This window comes from Brachycentrus maculatus, unplaced genomic scaffold (genome assembly GCF_059751285.1).
Source record: "Brachycentrus maculatus isolate JH-2025_06_01 unplaced genomic scaffold, ASM5975128v1 h1tg000115l, whole genome shotgun sequence".
In the NCBI taxonomy this organism is placed as follows: domain Eukaryota; kingdom Metazoa; phylum Arthropoda; class Insecta; order Trichoptera; family Brachycentridae; genus Brachycentrus; species Brachycentrus maculatus.
In genome coordinates this window covers 3,379,648-3,400,000 of record NW_028280868.1, presented here as the reverse complement: position 1 = coordinate 3,400,000, position 20,353 = coordinate 3,379,648, and the positions used below count along the sequence as shown (strand labels likewise).

At 32.2% G+C, this 20,353-nt stretch overlaps 3 protein-coding genes across 4 annotated transcripts in view; 2 read left to right on the top strand and 1 right to left on the bottom strand.

Annotated features, from left to right (window-relative positions):
• Positions 1-8,255, top strand: part of cass (apoptosis inhibitor cassowary) — a 9,872-nt gene extending 1,617 nt beyond the window's left edge. The window contains exons 4-8 of the mRNA XM_088259266.1: positions 863-1,060; positions 2,826-3,023; positions 4,391-4,627; positions 5,300-5,464; positions 6,027-8,255. Coding sequence (XP_088115392.1) covers positions 863-1,060; positions 2,826-3,023; positions 4,391-4,627; positions 5,300-5,464; positions 6,027-6,356 — 1,128 coding nt within the window. The 3' untranslated portion in view covers positions 6,357-8,255. The remainder of the gene's footprint in view (positions 1-862; positions 1,061-2,825; positions 3,024-4,390; positions 4,628-5,299; positions 5,465-6,026) is intronic.
• A 1,085-nt stretch (positions 8,256-9,340) lies between these two features.
• On the bottom strand, positions 9,341-13,644 carry MED7 (mediator complex subunit 7). Its single transcript, XM_088259267.1, has 3 exons — positions 13,248-13,644; positions 11,568-11,836; positions 9,341-9,717 (listed from the first exon to the last, which is right to left on the bottom strand). The coding sequence occupies exons 1-3, from the start codon at positions 13,437-13,439 to the stop codon at positions 9,513-9,515; spliced, it is 666 nt and encodes a 221-aa protein (XP_088115393.1). The 5' UTR covers positions 13,440-13,644; the 3' UTR covers positions 9,341-9,512.
• A 938-nt stretch (positions 13,645-14,582) lies between these two features.
• Positions 14,583-20,353, top strand: part of Btk (tyrosine-protein kinase Btk29A) — a 117,260-nt gene continuing 111,489 nt past the window's right edge. For both annotated transcript variants that reach the window (XM_088259247.1, XM_088259248.1), the window contains exons 1-2: positions 14,583-14,751; positions 14,921-15,093. In XM_088259247.1, the coding sequence (XP_088115373.1) occupies positions 14,932-15,093 (162 nt within the window). In that variant the 5' untranslated portion in view covers positions 14,583-14,751; positions 14,921-14,931. The remainder of the gene's footprint in view (positions 14,752-14,920; positions 15,094-20,353) is intronic.

Here is a 20,353-nt window from a genome sequence, read left to right as displayed (position 1 = left end):
TCAAAATTTGATATTTTTAACCCTTCCCTTACGGTGCTAAAAACTTCTGCGTGCACCGGTGATATGTATTTTGTACACCGTATGAAAATGTGATTTAAAAACGGGAAAATGGAAATATTCCTAAATATTGCTTTTATTGACCATAGTTGAAGTTGAAATGTATAAATTTTATAATGTTAGTAAAATACATCACAATTAGCCGTCATAGCGACACGACCACCCTGAACGATGACTTGTGTGCAACTAAAATGAGATCATTGGGAACAGTATGAAGCGTGTACGTAAAGCGCGGCACGCACGCATACTCTGAGAAACGTTTGTGTATTGGTGATTCTATCCCTGATTTTTTTTTTACAATTTATTTATTTCCGTTGCTGTAAATATTAACCTTATATTATAATACTTTTATGTACTCGTTAAAGTATTTCAGAAGAATACAAAAATTCTCAGTCTTTATCTATTATATTTTATATTGATATTCTCATTTTTAAAGTCAAGTTGTTGTAAATGCATATCACCGGGAGGGTAAGGTTAACTATCCGGTATCCGGCTGGATAGTAATACAAGGCCGGATACTGGATAATTACCAGATATCCTTTTCATCTGTAATACATATTAACCTGTCCAAGAGTGAGTTATTTTAAAAAATATTTTTCACTCTTTATAATTCATATCAAAGTCGAAAAAAAAAAGAAAAACATTGTCAAACATCGCAACATTGAAAAATTTGACATAAATCATGTTTTGATATAAATCATGTCATAAATCATGTTTTGTATTTGTCGTATATATATATACGACCATACTCCTGGAAAAGTTAAAGAAAAGATGTAAATCAATTATGTGCTTTGTTTTATTTCAGGACGTTAACTCGGAGGAGTTTGATCAGATAATGGATCTCCTGGGCTGGTCTCGTCTCGGCCGCACTCTGGCAGGACACAAGGAGATAGTGGAGCTGGTGGCCACGCAAGCCTTCGCTGACGGAGAGTTTGTGGCCAGCGAGTCGGAGCATATTGACAGGGTGGTGCAGTGTGTGGGACAAGCCATACCATACTTCTCGGTAAGACATAGTTTTTTAACCCTTTGCTCCAAAAAATAAGCAATGAAAATCCAATTGCATCTTCAATGAAATAGATTATTATCATTCAAATTGATTACTAATGAAGTATCGTAGATTATTAATCAAATACTAATTTTAAATTCACAACATTTTGAGTACTTTTGAGTACAAATCTGTATTTTTGTATTTTTTGTTCTAACCCTTATCTGCACCCAATGATGCATAGGGCACTAGATCGTATTGATGCAGTGTTATCTTGATTGTTAGTTACATGAAGGCAAGGTGACCAGTCCAGGGTAATATTAAATAAATATTAAGAGTGTAAAATTACCAATATTTATTATCACCCACCTCCTGGGAATCGAACCCGGGACCTCCAGCACGGTAGCTAAACACGCTAACCATTACACTATAGGCGGACAAAATTTCTTAGATTTCTAATCGAATACTAGTTTAAATTCACAACATATTAAGTGTGTCCAAATACTTATTCACAAATCTGGGTTGTATTTGTACACACTCAAAATGTTGTGAATAAAAATAACTGGTTAAATTGCAAGCCGTATAAAAATTTAAAATCATGTTTAAGGCATTTCCCGGTAGGTAAAAACAATCCGGGGTTCAGATCTTGCATACATCCAAATTAAAAGGTGTCTGTTAAATAATAACATTTTCAATCCAACATAGATGGCTGTTGTGAATTCATATACTGTCATTTTGAATGATATATCTAGGAGTTCCAAAAATTTGAGCAGTGTGGTAGTCAATCATGGGTAGAATGGTGAATGTTGAAATTTATTGTTAAAAATGTTAAAGTGATCGCTTGACCAACCTATGACAGGTCGTAAGCCCTGTAAATACCTAGAACTCCATATTCTTCTTAATCTATGCTGAAATATAAAAAAAATACTAAACATCAAATGAATCATTTAAATCCATTTGTTCATTTAAGAATCTTTTAACAATCAAATAATATTGTAACAAATGGATCAAACTAATAACCTGATTATTTTCACTTGATTCGTTCCAATGCAAAAATAAAAATTTACAATGGATTTCCACGATTTGTTGTTGAATTTATTGTGTTGCACAACTGGGCCAACAGTTATTCAACGGTATGATCAAACTGCTTCAGCAATTTAACTGTAGCCATCAGTGGATTTTGTTTCACATGTTTGAGTATTATTGCGTTCTGCATTTATATGCAATTTAAGCCAAAAAAAAGTAGAGCAATGTCAACCCATCACTAAGTGATTTGACAAATCCTGATTTAACCAATGCACAAACAAAAACATTGCACTAGTACATATCGCTCACTCCTTTCAAGAATGTCATAAATCAAAAAACTTTATTTTTCAGGAGAAAGTTTTTAAAGTTTAAAAATATAATACAATGCATTAAAAATAAATATCAAGCCACTTACTGATCTTTTTACCGTACAACAGGTCATTTTAGGTAAAACCTGAAGGTTTTTTCTCCATTTGAAAAATATTTAGTATTTTAAAAAAAATAATTAAACAATACCTTTTCTTCAAAATGCAAAAACAACACTTTCTGCCCTGTAGCGGGTAAATATTAAGTTAAAAATATGCTTCTTTTGCTGGGATCTAGTACATTTTCTGGGCATTCCGAAAACATGCTCAACTGAAAATTGGCGATTTTTGATTTATGGCGTTCTTGAAAGGAGTGAGCGATATGAAAATACTCAACATCAGTTCAACATCAGCGTACAAATTTTCATTAAGATTTTTATTTAAACCTACAGGCGCAGGTGGATTCCACAAAGTTTGTGAACTATTTCTGTGAGAATATCATACCAAAGTTGGATGATATAACAAAACCTACTGAAGAGTCCGGAGACTCTAAATTGGAACTCTTGAAGCTCTTAGCGGAGTTGTCGGTGCACTGTGGGACATTGGAGAATGCTGACTCTAAGATTGAAACCATCTACTCCTGTTTAATCGTAAGTAATACCGCAGTAATATAATTTATTTTTTATTTTTATTTAAAAACATTCACATAACCAAGTGTAACAATACAAAGATCACACATTACAACATAGCTGGACTAGTTTTCCTCTACAAATGTCTACAGCATGAAAAAATTAATACAAATATACAAAGAAATTTCTCACGTCATGAGAAATGAAAAATATCGTCTTGTCCACCTAATCATACAAGGAAAGATTGAGGGGCGAAGAACTCAAGGATGCCGAAGGACATCATGGCTGAAAAACCTACGTCAATGGTTTGGCAGAAGCACCAAATCTCTGTTCCGAGCTACAGCATCTTAAGTGAAGATAGCCATGATGTTCGCCGATCTTCGTTAGAAGTGGCACAGAAAGAAGAAGAATACAAAGAAATTTTAATAATTAAACTAACTAACTAACTAACCATCACGCCGCTTCCCCGCAGGGGTAGGCAGAGAGAATAGAGCGCCACACCACTCTGTCCTTGCAAACGTTCTTCGCCTCTTTCACGTTCATGCATCTCCTCATACATACCCGCCGATTGTTACGACTCCTAACCTGACCACTTTCAAGTATTTGGCATACCTGATCGTGCCATGTTTTTCTCGGTCTTCCTCTGCTTCTTTTCCCGCTAACATTCGCCTCATAAATTTGTTTTACCGTTCTTTCCTCACTCATTCGTTCTACATGTCCAAACCATCTCAACACACCTTTCTTAATTTTATCGATAATGCTTATCTCAGCTTTGCATTCCTTCCTTATTTCACTATTCGCACATCTATCATACATCGTTTTGTCGCACATTCTTCTGAGAGATCGCATTTCGACTGCATTCAGTCTACTTTCATCCTTCTTTTGCCAACTCCATGTTTCACTTCCATACATTAGAGTTGGAACCAGGACTCCGTTGTGCACTGCCAGTTTAGCTTCCATTTTAATAATTGTGTTAATAATAACCAATCTGATGTCAGTTACGAGGAAATCGGTCACTGGTCAAATAAAATGTATGTTGAAAAAACTATATACATAGTTGTTGTTTTGTTCTATAAAATGCAGTTCCACTAAAAAATTTCAATAAAAAACTTAAATGTAATGAATAATATGTATAAGACATTTTAAAATTACATAAACATGGAAGTCTGTCATCTGACATTCTGTTTACATGATCATTCCAGTATCGCCTTCGTTGTCGTCCCCACCTCACGATATCCTCCGTCTTACACATGCTCCGGATGATAAAATGATTAGTAAAAATATAAAACAGACCTATTTTATATACTAGCATTTTTAAATGAAATGCACTGCCGGAAATTTCAGTCATTAGCTGCCTCTGATCAAAAGTGTATTCTTTCCTCATTTAGAAGTTCATGCCTCTGCCGCCCATCGCGGCCAGCGAGACCCTGGAGGCGGAGGAGGCGCTGCCCGTGCTGGAGTTCTCCCACGTGGAGTGCCTGCTGTTCACCTTCCACCGCTTGGCCAGACTCTCCCCCGACTTCCTCACCACCGACGCGGCCAGGCTGAAGGAGTTCCGACTACGTTTGCAGTATTTCGCTAGGCTAACCCAAGGATACATCAAGAAGCTGAAAGAAGCGACCTTTGTGAGTGCATTTTTTAATTATATTTTAGTTATATACATAGCTAATTTGTACAAAATATGTAACATGTTGTATACTTCATGATAAAATAATAAAAAATAATTTTGGTTTGAATTATTCAAACTTAACAAAATAATTAAATAATGAAACACAGCATTTTTGATTCATTGGTTACTGTTGTAGTACCGTAGAACGGGGCTCATTGATCTTTGATGTGTTACTTGAGCCCAGTACAATAAAAATATTTAGATCTGTATTTGGTCTACAATAATGAACGTATCGATATGATTCATTGTTTCCCTGACAGGTGACACTTATTGTCACGATACGTTCATTATTGTAGACCAAATACAGATTTAAATATTTTGATGTACTGGGCTCAAGTAACACATCAAAGTTTAAGTAGCCCCCAATATATTTCCTATGTATAACTGAATAAATATGTTGAACCAATCTAGATGTAAATTCAAGGGGTTTCGAACCAATACATAATATGTTTTCTCCTTTTTGAATATTTTATTGGTTTGAAGTACATATCTAAACAAGGATGAACTTACAAATTTTATTTGGTTTTGTCAATGATTTTTGAACGATCATATTCTACTTTCGGAAAAAAAATCATAACATTATGAAAGTGGAAGTGTGTATTTTTACAGTTTGCTTTATATTTTTTAGGGAAAATCAAACGATGACCTGAAATCAGATGAAAATAAAATAAAACTGGTAGCACTGAAGACTACTTCAAACATCAATACAATCATCAAGGATCTATTCCATACACCTCCTAGCTATAAGAGTACCGTAAAGCTATCCTTTGAAAGCAAATCACAGAAAGTAATGGTAAGTTTAAAATATTGTATATAAATCTTTTTTCACTCTTTTTCTAGTTAATTTGAAGAAAAATAATTTGCTCCCTGTGCACATGACACTGCATCGGATTGATACAATGTTGTTTTGATTGTTAATAACATAAATAAAAATAATCTACGTTCACATCATTTCAAACCTGTGTATATGTTTTGTTATATGAGGAGTATAAATTACTCATGTAAACTCGTCAACATAATTTTTATTTTACCAAATCAGTTTGCGCAAAAAAAGTCTTGGCAATTTGTTTGTGATAAGAAAAATCATGACCATGTTAACATATTGTTGTCGAGCTGTTTTTTCATCAACCCCAACCCAAATTATACTCAGACGGTCTGCCGCCTGACCCTCGGTATAATAATCACAAGTAACCGCAAACCCAATTCCGATCTGTACAATGTTTTTTGGAATCTCTGGCGCTTTACCAAAAATAAGAAAATAGAACGCTTTAAGGCGTCTCCCGCTCTTTACCAACAGTATGTAAAAGACGCATTTCTTCCAAATAATGTGTTAATATATTTTGGTATATTTTCAGCCCGAAACGGAATCAAAGGCTCCGAAGGAACCCGTTCAATCAGCCGGCGAGAAGAGGCACAAGCCGATAGTGTTCGAAAAGGACGACAAGAACAAGCCGTCGCCCGAGAAGCGAGCTCGCTCCGAGCGCGATGGCAACCTCAAGATGTACACCCCGCCCTCGGGCAAGTACAGCGACAGGATATCCGGGGGCAGCAGCAACGGGGCTGGGGGCGCAGGCGGGTACAATGGCCGGGGCAACAGCTGGCGGCGCGGAGGGGGGGGCGGGAGAAATTACAACAGAAACTACGGCGGCCGCGGCGGAGGCGGCTACAGGAGAAATAATTATTAAACAAATTACCCCGTTAAAATCCTCCGTGTGTTATTTGCATTTCTGAGCAAATTTAGAATAAAAACCAAAACCATGTGTTATCTTAGCAGAGAGTCACGACTCACTACACTGTACTCATGTAATCGGGCTTTTATGAATTATAATTAGACACGAAGATAAACACCATTTGCCAATCCGTCACATACATATTATAAATATATATATATATTCCTTTTCTTATCCTTTCCTCCAATCAATACCCTTCGGAGATTCTTCTCATCATTCTGCAATGCGGGAGTATTCCGGAGTCTACCATTTTTATTATTTTGTCTAACTAATTTTTCCATAACAGAGGATGCAGACCGACAGAACGAGGAATAATAATAATTGTTTTTTGTATTTTCTTTACCTTTTCAGCGAATGCAGCAAATGGTTATTTTATATCTTGTTTAATTTGTGGAATTCTGAGAATTCAATTTAATTAATTTCTTTTCTCTTTATAATCCTATTACAGTAAGTCCTCTACATCTGACCCTTCAAAGGTATGAATATTCACGTCCGATTGTTTAACCCTTTTACTGACAAGTAGGTATCAATAATGAGTATTTTTTCAATAAAAATCCCCATACACAAGAGTTGTTCCCACATGTCATGTCTTGGTATGTCATACTTATGAAATACATATCTGCATCCTCCATTATTGATACTGTCAACAAACTTGAATTGAGATAGTAAAATGAATAGAAAAATTATATGTGCAACATGGAAAATTAATTTTTCCCGCGTCGCAAGCCCAGAAATATGAGATATGTTAACATGTCTCTACCAGTCAAAAGATTAAATATGTATGTGTTAAAATAATTTCTGTGCAGTTTAGTTTGTGTCTCTGCTGTTAACAGCATATACACTATGTTTGCAGAGAGCACTTGCGTTCTTCTCTGATAAGCGCGTGTGGGCAGTTAGTATAGATACACTTTATTTAATTACTGTGATTAATTTTAACAAATATCAAGTTCAGGACAATGGTGATAGAGCTAAGAACCTGTGCTAGCTGTCCTGTTTTTTTTTTTTTTTTGAGTAAGAATTTCGTTTATTGCAGCAAATGTTAGGTACGTAAGTTATTTTTTTTAGACTTTCAAACTAAACGAATTCTTAGATTGGAAGTCGGGACGTAGAAGGCTTATCTTGCTTTCAAATATTATTCTCTATAGCTGAATGCGTCGGCTCGAATTTATGACAATTCTAACCAGCTTCGGTTATCACTGCCCACAGATGATTGAAGTATTGGACTATGGTATGAATATAAGTAGGTATATAAGATACACAATTTCTTAAATCGTTCTCATTTTAAGGAAATAAATACATACATCATAAATTGTTAATTTAAAGAGCATAATGAGATTACATAGTTGGAAAATACTAGCATTTCTTATTTTATGCCATGACTAATTCATATGTATTAAGCAATAATAAAAATAGTATGTATGTAGGAAAATATAATATATATTGGATCACTTCGTATATTTTTCGAATCATAGCATCATAACTAATACTTTTTTTTACCATTTACAGAAGATTCCTACAACCACACCTGAGATTTTTTTCATCTATCTTTGTTTTCAGTTTCGTTATTTATATAAAATGCTTTCTACAAAGTCGAGATATGTCTGGAGTATAATGGATCGCATGCGCCCAAAAGCAGAAAAAAAATAACAATTTTTTCTTTCTTTCAGCTATTGTGCTATTCTGCGCTATGTTGATTCATATGGGAGCATTCTTTTCCTTATTATTTGTCTTTCAGGTGTTCTCACAATTCTTTTTTCAGTTCCTAATTCCTCTATCCATACTTATATCATATTTCATTATCCTATATTATATCCTTCTTCCAAGTATGAACAATAAAGTTTTTTTTAAACTTGATTAATTTGTTTATTTATTATTTCTACTAGTGATGAATTGCAGTGACCCTGGGTGTGAATGTAATGTAGTTCACTTTAATATGTATGACCACAATAATTTTGCGCTTATTACGATAATACAAGTATGTAGTACAAGTTTTATTGTATTGGACTACAGAACAGGTAGAATGTAATTTAAAAAAAAATAATAAACCGGATAAAGGGAATCAAAGACTTCCATATTCTCACGGAAAAAGACACAACCAAATTGTGGAAAATATGTGTGAATGAATTGTAATGAGAACTGTGGGTATTTTTCTTTCTAGCAAATTTATCAAAATGCGGTTTTCAGAATTCGGGTGTTATATTAGGAATATGATAATGCATCTAACTTTGAGGGTCATATTTTGATATCATTTTTTCAAATACATATTTAGCTTGTATTTTGACACTGCATTATTTATTTATTTAAACTTCATGTACAGAAAATAAAAAGTACATTGGCGGGCTTATTGCTAAAAAGCAATATCTTCCAACCGACCAAAAACGGACTAGTGATATTGATCAAAACGTTTGATACCATATATAGCCGTTTGCAATCAGAGGGTAGATAGTACTTGAACATTTAAAAAAACATTAATTACAAATTGACATTTAAAAATAACATAAATTACCAAAAGACGATAATAAGGAGGGCAAGGGAAGGAGGTAGAGGGAGGAGGTTTGATGGACAGTTAGGATTCTAATGACAGATAGTTATGTCTCAGACGTTTTTAAAAACTAATACATATTATTGTCTGATGTAATAGATTTTATCAAAAAACTAAAAAACAAAAAGATGAAAATGAAAAAAAAAATAACAAAAAAGTATTCTAGGATTCTAATGATAAATAGGTAGAATCAGGTAGCAAGTTTAAGGAAGAGAGCAGGGGTCAGGGGAGGAGGAGATGGACAGTTAGGGTTCTAAGGTAAGATAATGATTATAATCTTCGATACGATATAGTTAATGACTAGATTTTTTTTTACATAGCTTAATGTGTAATATGGAAATTTCTCATTAGCTTGATTTTTTTAAAGGTTTGGATTCAATAAACAATAATATCAATATGTTTTAGAACAAGTTTATTTAAACACTTTTACATGATTTTTGCACCTAAATATATATAAAAAGCAACAATTTTTAACTTTAATTAATTATACATACTACACATATTTATAGCTTAATACTATTAAGGATTATTTAGAAAGGATTCTAGAATTTACACATATTATTTTTGAGTTATGGCATTTTATCCACTATGCCGCACATCATTTTGTCTAATTCATACAAAGCGTCATTACTCGACACTTCCTTTTGGTTAGTGTCCATATGTTGGAAAACTTCAGCAGGAACCAAGAGTTTGGAATCAGTATCACACTGGTCTGGTAAACTTTGTAAGGCATTTTGTAGAATATCTTGCACCTTTGAAAGATGCTTCTGGAAACTGGGGAGAGAAAAAATAATATTAATAGTTTGGCAGTCACTTTTTGGTAATATTTTTCCATTTTGAATTTAACATTGACTTTGAAAATACCACTTCGGCGCACTCAAAATCATTCAACGTCCCAAGCCGCAATGCTCAAATTGAGTTTTGCATACGGTGTTTGATAATGATTGAGTGCACCGAAACACGTGTCAAAATAAAGTTAAATAATTAGTGATATTTACCAAGTAAATATTAAAATTTAAAATGGTTTAATTCGTTAACTATTAGAATAAATATCTTGCAAATGTACTAATTTATCGGAAAACTGACCAAAAAATTACACTTGATACTAAAACACATGTGTCACTTAATACCAAAATCAATAAATTTCCTATTGGCAAACATTGCTACATTCAAATAACAAAATAAGTATTTTGGACACCATCTGAATAAATAATTTGGTGGTAATAAAAAATGATATAATTTGTAACAGTTTTGTGAATTGGAAGTTATTGCTTATAGGTGATTAGTTGTAAAATATTGTTTCTGTGTGGATTTGCAGAGGTATGTAAAAGGCTATATTCAAAAATATATCTCTGGTGTAATACTATAAATTTTATTTTATTTCTTCAGTTAGTTTGTATTACATTTAATACAAACTAATATTTACACTCGATTTAACTTCATACAATTTACATCTTACAATAAACATCTTTTCATCTTGACATTTTGTCCGCCTCTGTACTGTAATGGTCAGCACGCTTGGCTATTGTACTGGAGGTCCCAGATTCGATTTCTAGGGGGGGTCAAATAAATATGTGAATTTTCACTCTTAATATTTATTTAATATTACCCTGGACTGCAACCTGAAGCGCAGGGCTGATCACCTTTCCTTCATGCGTTAACAATCAAGATTTATTTTTAAAAAAAGATAAATGTTGTGTTTTTATTATTTACACAAATATTTCAATTTCATACTATTTCTGTGAGCCTAAGCGGCTCATTATTAGAGATAGGTATCAAATTGTGGTAGAGTGGGTTTGTACCGAGAAACTCTGACTTAAAAGTCCGCGACACTAACCACGGGATCACAAATGCTTTTATATATGATGCAGTGCCCTATGCACCATCGGGTGCGAATAAGGGTTAAAAGAAGAGGACAATAAACATAACATTTCTATAAATGAACAACAACAAATAAAGAACACTGTCAGATTGTTGGCAAAATTAAAATTTGTAATTGTTGTATTTAGCTTTTTCTTGACTTATAATAGAAACTAATCTTTGTCTACTGTAATCATATGGGCCAAATATGTAGAGTAGGTATGTTAGGGTTCATCATAAAAAAATAATTAACAATTGCATTCAGTCTATAGCTACAATAGAAATAAAAAATATATCGCTCACTCCTTTCAAGAACGTCATAAATCAAAAATTGACAATTTTCAGTTGTGCATGTTTTTGGAATGCCCAGAAAATGTACTATATCCCAGAAAAAGTGGCATATTTTTAACTTAATATTTACCCACTACAGGGCAGAAAATGTTGTTTTTGCATTTTGAAGAAAAGGTATTGTTTAATTATTTTTTTAAATATATTAAATATTTTTCAAATGGACAAAAAACCTTCATGTTTCACCTAAAAAGACGTGCTGCACAATAAAAAGTTCTATAAGTGGCTTGATATTTATTTTTAATATATTGTGTTATATTTTTAAACTTTAAAAACGTTCTCCTGAAAAATCAAGTTTTTTGATTTATGACGTTCTTGAAAGGAGTGAGCGATATATTTTAATATATTATTAAAATTAAAAACATTTTTTTCAAATGGCTGGGTGTGTCAAATTATCATACTGCAACAATAATTACCGTATTGATGTTTCAATCCTTTGTCGTTTCTGAAGTTCCATCATTACCCTGAGGGTCTCCCGAGCCTGGTGCGGCCGGAACTCATTAAGGAGGTGATGAATGTGAATAAACAGGAGACTCAAATCTTCAACTTTTTCCGCTCTTCTCGGAGAATCAGGGCAGTGAACCAATAAATCCAGGAGATCCAAAAAATTTGCTAGTAATGAATGATTCAGCTTTTTTAATTCCCGCCTTCTTTCAAAGTGAATAGGATATAGCCGCCTAAAACCCTACAAAAAATTAAAATACATTTAATAATTTAGCCTGTGTTGGTGGTATAACACACACAGAAGTCCGTTGCCCGAAGCCCTGTGCTAGGTAAATTATCACAAGAGTTGAATTAGAAAAGAAAAAAACTTGGTATACTCCCTACTTTTTACTTGACCAATTAGTACTTTATTAATGGGCCGCTTCAGACTGGGTGTATCAGTACCAAGTTCTTTTATCTTGACAATAGAACAAGTCATAATGAAATGCCATTTTCTTTTGTAAAAATAAAAAAAACAATTATTGTTCTACCGGGTGGGTAGAGCCGATAGGAAAGTGTTTGATTGTGGTCCCGTGGCTAGTATCGCAGATTCTAAATCAGAGTTTCTGGGTTAATTCACCACAATTTGACACATATTTTTAATAATGAGTCCTAAGTCTGACGAAAAAACATGATATTTAAATATTTGTGTATATAATAAAAATAAAAATATATATTTTTTTTTATGGAGTAAATCTAAATATATGGGTCTTAAGCCCTTTAAAACTCCACATCCAAATATAATAACTGTTTTTCTGTGTTATTACACCATATCCCATTGACACTTTTGGCCAGAGTACTAAGAGACCACAGCATAGAAGGGTTAAATATAACCCTAGATAATTATAGTATGGACACTGAAATGGAGTCCAAAAGGTCAGCAATAAGTGTAAATAACTAGAACAATAATTTAGGAAAACGTTTTCAGCATTTGAAATACTGTAGAATTCGCTCCTGCCCGTGGAAATATTTTGATAGCTCACCACATATCGCTCACTCCTTTCAAGAACGTCATAAATCAAAAAACTTGATTTTTCAGGAGAACGTTTTTAATGTTTAAAAATATAATACAATGTATTAAAAATAAATATCAAGACACTTATTGGGCTTTTTACTGTGCAACATATCTTTTCAGGTAAAACGTGAATGTTTTTTCTCCATTTGAAAAATATTTATTTTATTATCAAAAAATAATTAAACAACACCTTTTCTTCAAAATGCAAAAACAACACTTTCTGTCCTGTAGCGGGTAAATATTAAGTTTAAAATATGCCGCTTTTGCTGGGATATAGTACGTTTTCTGGGCATTTCGAAAACATACACAACTGAAAATTGATGATTTTTTATTTATGACGTTCTTGAAAGGAGTGAGCGATATGTCAACGTCATAGCCATTTCTTTTATGTTATGAATGGAACGAATACAGTTTGACTATGAGACGAAAAATCATCAGACATTCGTTCTAGAAAGCTGTTTTCTAGATGAAAGAACTAAATTATACTTTGTATATTATATGTATTTTTAAAAAACTGCTGATTAAGGGATAAAAACATATCTTAACTGCATATTTATCTGTTCTATGTTAAATTAAACCAACAAACTGAAATAGTTACCTGGCTCTCCAAGGATCTTATTATTGTATCATCTGCATTGAAGGCATTTCCGAACATAGAATATGTATCATGGATAGGTTGAGGAGGACATGGTACTCTATTCCTACGAATATTCTCATCTGTATAAACGTTTATAAACTGCATTGGTGGCAGAGGTAATGAGCTCACTTGTGTACTTTCTGATGAAGCCATACTTGCAGTTAATCATTAACACTTATTGGAATATCTTAGCTATCAATAAACAGTAATAGATATGTATTTTAAACACCTAAAAATGTATGCTTATTTCACATAACAGCTAGAAAACATTATTTAGTTTCTATTAAAAAAAATAACTCAAAATTCATCATATAAACAGATACATCACAAAATACTGCAAAATACGCAAACTAAACTGAACCATAGAAAACATAATATTATGTAAAGTCATAGACAATAAAAAGAAAAACGGTATTGCTATACAGTATTAATATTTTGTAACCAGTTAAAGTAAGAGGTAGGATCCGTGAAATGGGTAATAATAAATAATTTCATTCGGCAGTCACTTTGTAGTAATATCTATCCATTTTGAATTTTAATTTTACTTTAACACATATCAAAATCGATTTTAAGAAAAAGTGGTATTTACCAAATAAAACTTGAATTAAAAATAATAAATAAATTTAAAATATTTCAATTTAAACATTGTATCAGAATATTACCTAAGTAGCATTTAAACTAACTCATCTGTTGTTTTTAACCTTTCTTAAATGTATAGCGTTTTTAATTACTCTGAACCAAATCGTCTTTTCTCATAATAAATAAAACTTAATAATACTTTCAAAACGGTATATAGTATATAAATAGAAAATATAGTAGTTTTAACCGCTAGTAAATATTTTCCATACAATAATGAAGAATTTACAAAATTTTTAATTTGTAAATTTGTAATTTTTAAATTGTGATGTCGTTTAATGAATTTAATTATTAATGCCACAAAAAAGTAAACTATTTTACAAGTATTACAATGCCTTAAACTCCTATAAACTATGAATGATTAAATTCTTGTAGACACCTATTAGAATGCTTTTGCGGGAATAATTGTAAATATATTTTATTAAAGTTAGCAACCGAAACTCTTCATATGTGAAAATGGCGAGAAATAGAAATAAGGAGAAATCCCTTCGCAACAATAATATAATTAGATAAAAATATACGGTTGCTTCGTATATTTTTGTGTTCCCGTTTGACTTCTCACTTTCTGTAAATTAGCGCCCTCTATTTGAAAATGAAACTATAATACCTAATTGCAGCTGATCAAGAATAAATTGTCTACTTCCAATTATTGTCTATAGTAAGTGAATTTGTCAATTTATATTTGTTTCTATGTCAAAATTTACCTGCTGCCGTCTGTTTCCGCCCGGTTTGGCAGTTCACTAAAAATCAATGTAGTTTTTTTCTCGTTTTAAAGAACTTTCATTTAATACGTTGTATGCAGTATAATGACCAATTCAATGTTTCAATAGTAAGTAAATACGTCGTATTTGGTCCTTCTGTTTACATTCGCTGTAATTAGCGGCATGTTAGAACCTGTTGCTCTCAATGTTTTCAATCGTTGCCAAATATTATTTACCATTAGCATATTGTTTGAATAATACGTATTATAGGTTTAAGTAAATATATTATATTTTTAGAATTTTTAACCATGGCGGGCGCTGTGAAGGATGACAAAGGGGAAGATGTCCTACGTCAGGGATTAATGACTAAAAGATCCCAAAACAAAAAGCGTTTTACACCAGTGAATTATAAACAGCGATGGTTTATTTTGACCCGAAAAGCTTTGACATATTATGATACTGACGGAGAGGTAAGTTTCTCTTCCCAATTCATTTATTTTTATAAAATATTTGAGTCACTGTCGCAACTGCCAGCTGATCATAAGGACCCGAGAACAACATTCCACTGTCAATATGTTGTACTACGATTTTGGATTGTAACGTTTAAACTGCTCTGTATTTCTTAAATAAAAAATATATTAAACAAACTGATAATAAATAGGATATTTCAGTAGCATATAATTTATTTACTCATATTAATTTGCTTTCCCTATGCCAATGTTTACTTATCATATTTCATATATCTTCAATGATAGAATTCTATTTTCTTTAATTTGAACTAGTATTTTTATAATAATACAATTACATCGTGTATTAGAAGAATAATTCATTTACTTTTTCACCCCTTCAGAAAGTCATTATCAACATTGAAATTATTTTTATATTATGACATACTTTAAAAGCTAATATTTTTCTAGATTTTACAAAATATGTGAATCCAAAAAATATTATAAAAAAATCAATTTAATTCATTGAAAATAAATTTATAGATGGATTAAAATTTTGGTTGTACCAAGTGTTTTTGATCACTCACCATTGGTCTATGAGAAATACTTAAAACATTGGTCTTTAGTATTTTTAAAAAGTTAAACATTTTTTTATTTGATAATTCAATTATGTACAGACGTTAATTAATACATTAATTTTATTTTTTTTATTTTATTTATTATTTATTCTACATCTTTTAAAAACATCCACTTTTAAACATTGATGTAAATAGAAATCTATTTTATTAGTTTTTTTTCATGTAATAATTTATTGTAAGGAGATAAAATAATAATAACACCTTAAAACTCTTTTATATCCAAACTTTAGTTATTCCATATCCATTGATAAATTCTTCCCTATTTTCCTTATCCTTCTTTACTCCTACCAACATACATCCTTACAACATTTTTGGGTGTGTCCAAATCAAATCAATCAATCGAATAAAATAATCTGGTTAAATTATAACCTGCACGAAAATTCAACATCCTGTTTTCAAACATTTCCCAGTATGTAAAATAATCTGATTAGGGCCTTGCATAAATCTCAATAAAGGGTCTCTATTAAATAATAGTTTTCTCAAACCAGACATAGATGGCTCTAGTGAACTCACAAATAAAGAAATTGGATATATGTGGCAGTTCTTAAAAATTGAGTAGTGTAATTGTCAATCGTGGGTAGAATAGTGAATGTAAACGTGTGTAAAGTGATCATTTCACTAGTCTATGACAGGTCATATGCCCTGTAAATACCCAGACTTACATATTCTTCATCTATGTTTTAACACATTTCCTGCGGGTATTTTATACGCCAGCTGGCGACGGGAGAAAAAAAGGCCCCTCGCGAATTTCTTTACTTTGTTTCAAATCGCTATATCTTATAATAAGCTATTTTTTTTGAAGAAATGCACTTGTAAATAACTATTACGGTCAGCATATCTCTCACTCCTTTCAAGAACGTCATAAATCAAAAATCGATCATTTTCAGTTGTGCATGTTTTCGGAATGCCCAAAAAATCTACTACAGTATCTACTCAATGAATTAGGGCCACGCAGAATTTCGCGCAATTTCTCAATTCAAACAGGAATAACTCAGAGAAAACCTTGAATAAAACAACATTGAATTTTATTTACACATGAACACTTTATTAAGCTTAAATTATACATATATTTTCATATAAATATAGTTAGTATTTAGTATTTCCACCTTTGGCAGAAATAACTGCCTCAATTCTTTTTGGCATACTTAAAATGCACTGTTTTATCATGTTTTTTATTTCTTCGTCTTCTGACCAAATTTTTTGAATATTTTTTTTTAGACAGTCTACTGTCGGATTTGGAAATGAGTATACCTTATTTTTTAACATGCTCCATACGTTTTCTATAGGATTAAGGTCCGGAGAATTTCCAGGCCAGGGGAGCAAAGGCAGATTTTTGTTAGACGAAAATTTTATTATTGATTTAGCCCGGTGGCAAGGTGCCCCATCCTGCATGAAGGTGTATGGACCTTCTGTTGGGTCGAGTGTATGGTAGAAGGGCAATAAAATTCGTTCGAGGACCTGCTTATAGGAATTTTGGTTCATTGTTCCTTCCACGAAAAACAACGGCCCAGGTAAATTGTTAATAATACATGACCATATCATTGTTGCACGGGGGTGTTTGATAACTTTTACCACACAGGCCTCATTGTAACGTTCCATTGGTGTTCTCCTGACGAATCGACGGCTCTCTGTCACGGCTCCTAACCGGCACTCATCACTAAAGATGACCTGAAAAATAATGAAAATTTAAGTTTAATTCAAATATATAAGTTTATTTACTAAAATGATATGTTGAAAATTCAATTTAAATAAATACCTTTTTCCAATCATCTACCGAGTAATTTCGATGTAGCCTGGCCCATTTTAATCGATCCGCTTTCATTCGTGGTGTCAATTTTGGTACTTTTACAGGGCGCCTGCATTTCAGATTTACTTCGTAAATACGTCGCCTCAGTGTTGATACCGATATATTTATACCCTCTTCTTCCAATTTTATTTTTAATGTTTTTGCTGATGCACTACGGTTTTCTAAGGCACTTTGAACGGTTTTTCGATCAGTCCTCGGTGTTGTTTTTCTAATCCTACGACAGTTCTTTCGCCGATTGCTGGTGGCGGGTGACTGATTTTTTATTGATTTTGAAATTCTGTCCACTGTTTCACAAGAAACGTTTTCTTTTTTTGAAATTTCTCTATTAGATAGTATTCCTAATTTCAGTAGCACTATAACACTAGACTTTTTTTCCTCAGAAATGTCTTTACTTTTTCCCATTTTGTCTTTTTAAAAAAAAAAACACTTGTGTTTACAAAAAAAATTATACTTTATGAACCAAAATTAAAAATTAAGTTTTTTTCACAAGACAAGATAACTATATAACCACTCTGAACAAAACAACAACCAGAACTCAAGAAACTTCACTAATAAATGAGATAGGACTATTTTTTGAACCTTCAACTATCTGTCTACCTGTGCTAATTAGGGACCTTTCTCAGAAAAAGGGTTTTAAATTTTGTAAAGGCTTAAATAATCCAGGTATATTTTACATATTATTGAAGGTTTTATATACATGATATTGGATGTCAATAGAAAACTTAAAGTATTTATGTAAAATAAATATAGTAATCCAAAAGATTTCAGAGTATTCAAAAAAATAATGGGTGGCCCTAATTCATTGAGTAGATACTGTATATTCCAGCGAAAGAGGCATATTTTTAACTTAATATTTACCTGCTACAGGGCAGAAAGTGTTGTTTTTGCATTTTTAAGAAAACGTATTGTTAAGTTATTTTTTTAAATAAACTAAATATTTTTTAAATGGAGAAAAAACCTTTAGGTTTTACCTTAAAAGATCTGTTGCACAGTTAAAAGTTCAATAAGTGGCTTGATATTTATTTTTAATAAATTGTATTATATTTTTAAACTTTAAAAACGTTCTCCTGAAAAATCACGTTTTTTGATTTATGACGTTCTTGAAAGGAGTGAGCGATATGTGTACTTGCCTATACCTGCTTTCATGAAATACGCCTGACATCTCTCGCTCGCTTGCTCATAGGAGTTGAGTGGGTGCGGAACAGAGACATATGTTCGTTTCGTGTTTTAGGCTGATAAAAATCTCATTCTAGGAATTGAACTATTACAATAATAGAATATGTTTTATAAATTACTTATTTCTTCAATCTTCAAACGCATTGCCTATCAGGTGTCAGGTATTCAATAATATAGGCCCTTTTGTTGAAATATAGATGTACTCGAAAGACTCAAAGAAAAATATAAAAATAAGACTTGCTTTTCGATTTGATAATTATGTACATACAGTTAAGACCTTAACAAAGAGATTTGTATATATTATTCATATAACACATTGGATGATTCCTTCTTTTCTGCCTTTGAAATGAGGCCGGCGCAGAAGTTAAAAATACCCTTCCCGTCATTAAACATCAATCGACCGAATGGGTAGAAATACCTTTCCTTAAGATGTCAGACTATTAAAAATCACCAATAGTTATTTTGACCATCCTCTGGGAATCGAACCCGGGACCTCCATGGCAGTAACCAAACTCCCCAACCATTACACTATGGAAGCGAAAAAATAATACATTCATTTGTACCTTTATATGTCTACATAGAATATTTTAAAATTATAAATTTGAAAAATTAAATCACGATTTTTTTTGCTTGCATCTCACAAAAACATTGAAGTATCCCTGTAACATATCCCGTATTTAGTGGGTTAAATGTTTGCAAAACGTTATTTTTAGCGTTTACCTCATGGCTTATGAACTTGTTAATGATGTCCTTATATTGATTGTTGTAATTTCTTTCAAGCTGCTTTTAAGGATTATTGGAGGAAAATAAAGAAGGTAGGTGAATCGTAAACCTGTAATCGGAATTCGATATATTTCAAACAGCAGGCATTCTTAGTTGAAAAAAAAACTTCGTATTTTATTGTCAGAACACAAAAATAATTATAAAAATTATCAGAACACTAAAATTTGATACAACTATTTTTTGTAGTTAATATTTTTAAGTTATTTTTTTATACAAATGGATTTTTTGTCTCGATAAATACATGTGGGTGCACTTAAGTACGAAGTCCGCCTCTGGAGTGTAGCGGTCAGCGCGTTTGGGTACCATGCTGACTGTCCCGGGTTCTATTCCCAGTTGGGTTAAATTAAATTTGTATGAGTAATTTTTCATTCAATTTTTATTACCCTGGACTGGTACCTAAAGCGCAGGGCTGATCACATTATCTTCTTGCGTTTGATGATTAAGATAAAACTGCTTATATATTATGCATTGCCTTATGCGCCATTGAGTGCGTATAGCGCTTAGAATAATCTGAATTTTACTACTTCTGCGGGATTTGGCTGGTTTGATGCTGTAAATATATTTTTTTGCGAAAATAAATCCTAAGATAATCATATGACGTACTGTTTTTACGGTTTTACTGTATATTTTGGTCATACGAATATGTTTTTTTTAACACATTTAAATAGTTGGTATTCTTTGGCGTACGACTGTAAGAAAACCTATAAACAGAGAATTAATAAATGTCGTTTTTCTTTATCAAAATATTTCCCCGGATTGAGATTATAACTTAAATAGTGTATCCTGTTTACGCTGTTTTTGGACGGAAAAGCTTGAATTTGCGGGAAAATTCGATATCGAATGTGATACTTACATTATATGGGAGATTTAAAGAATTTGA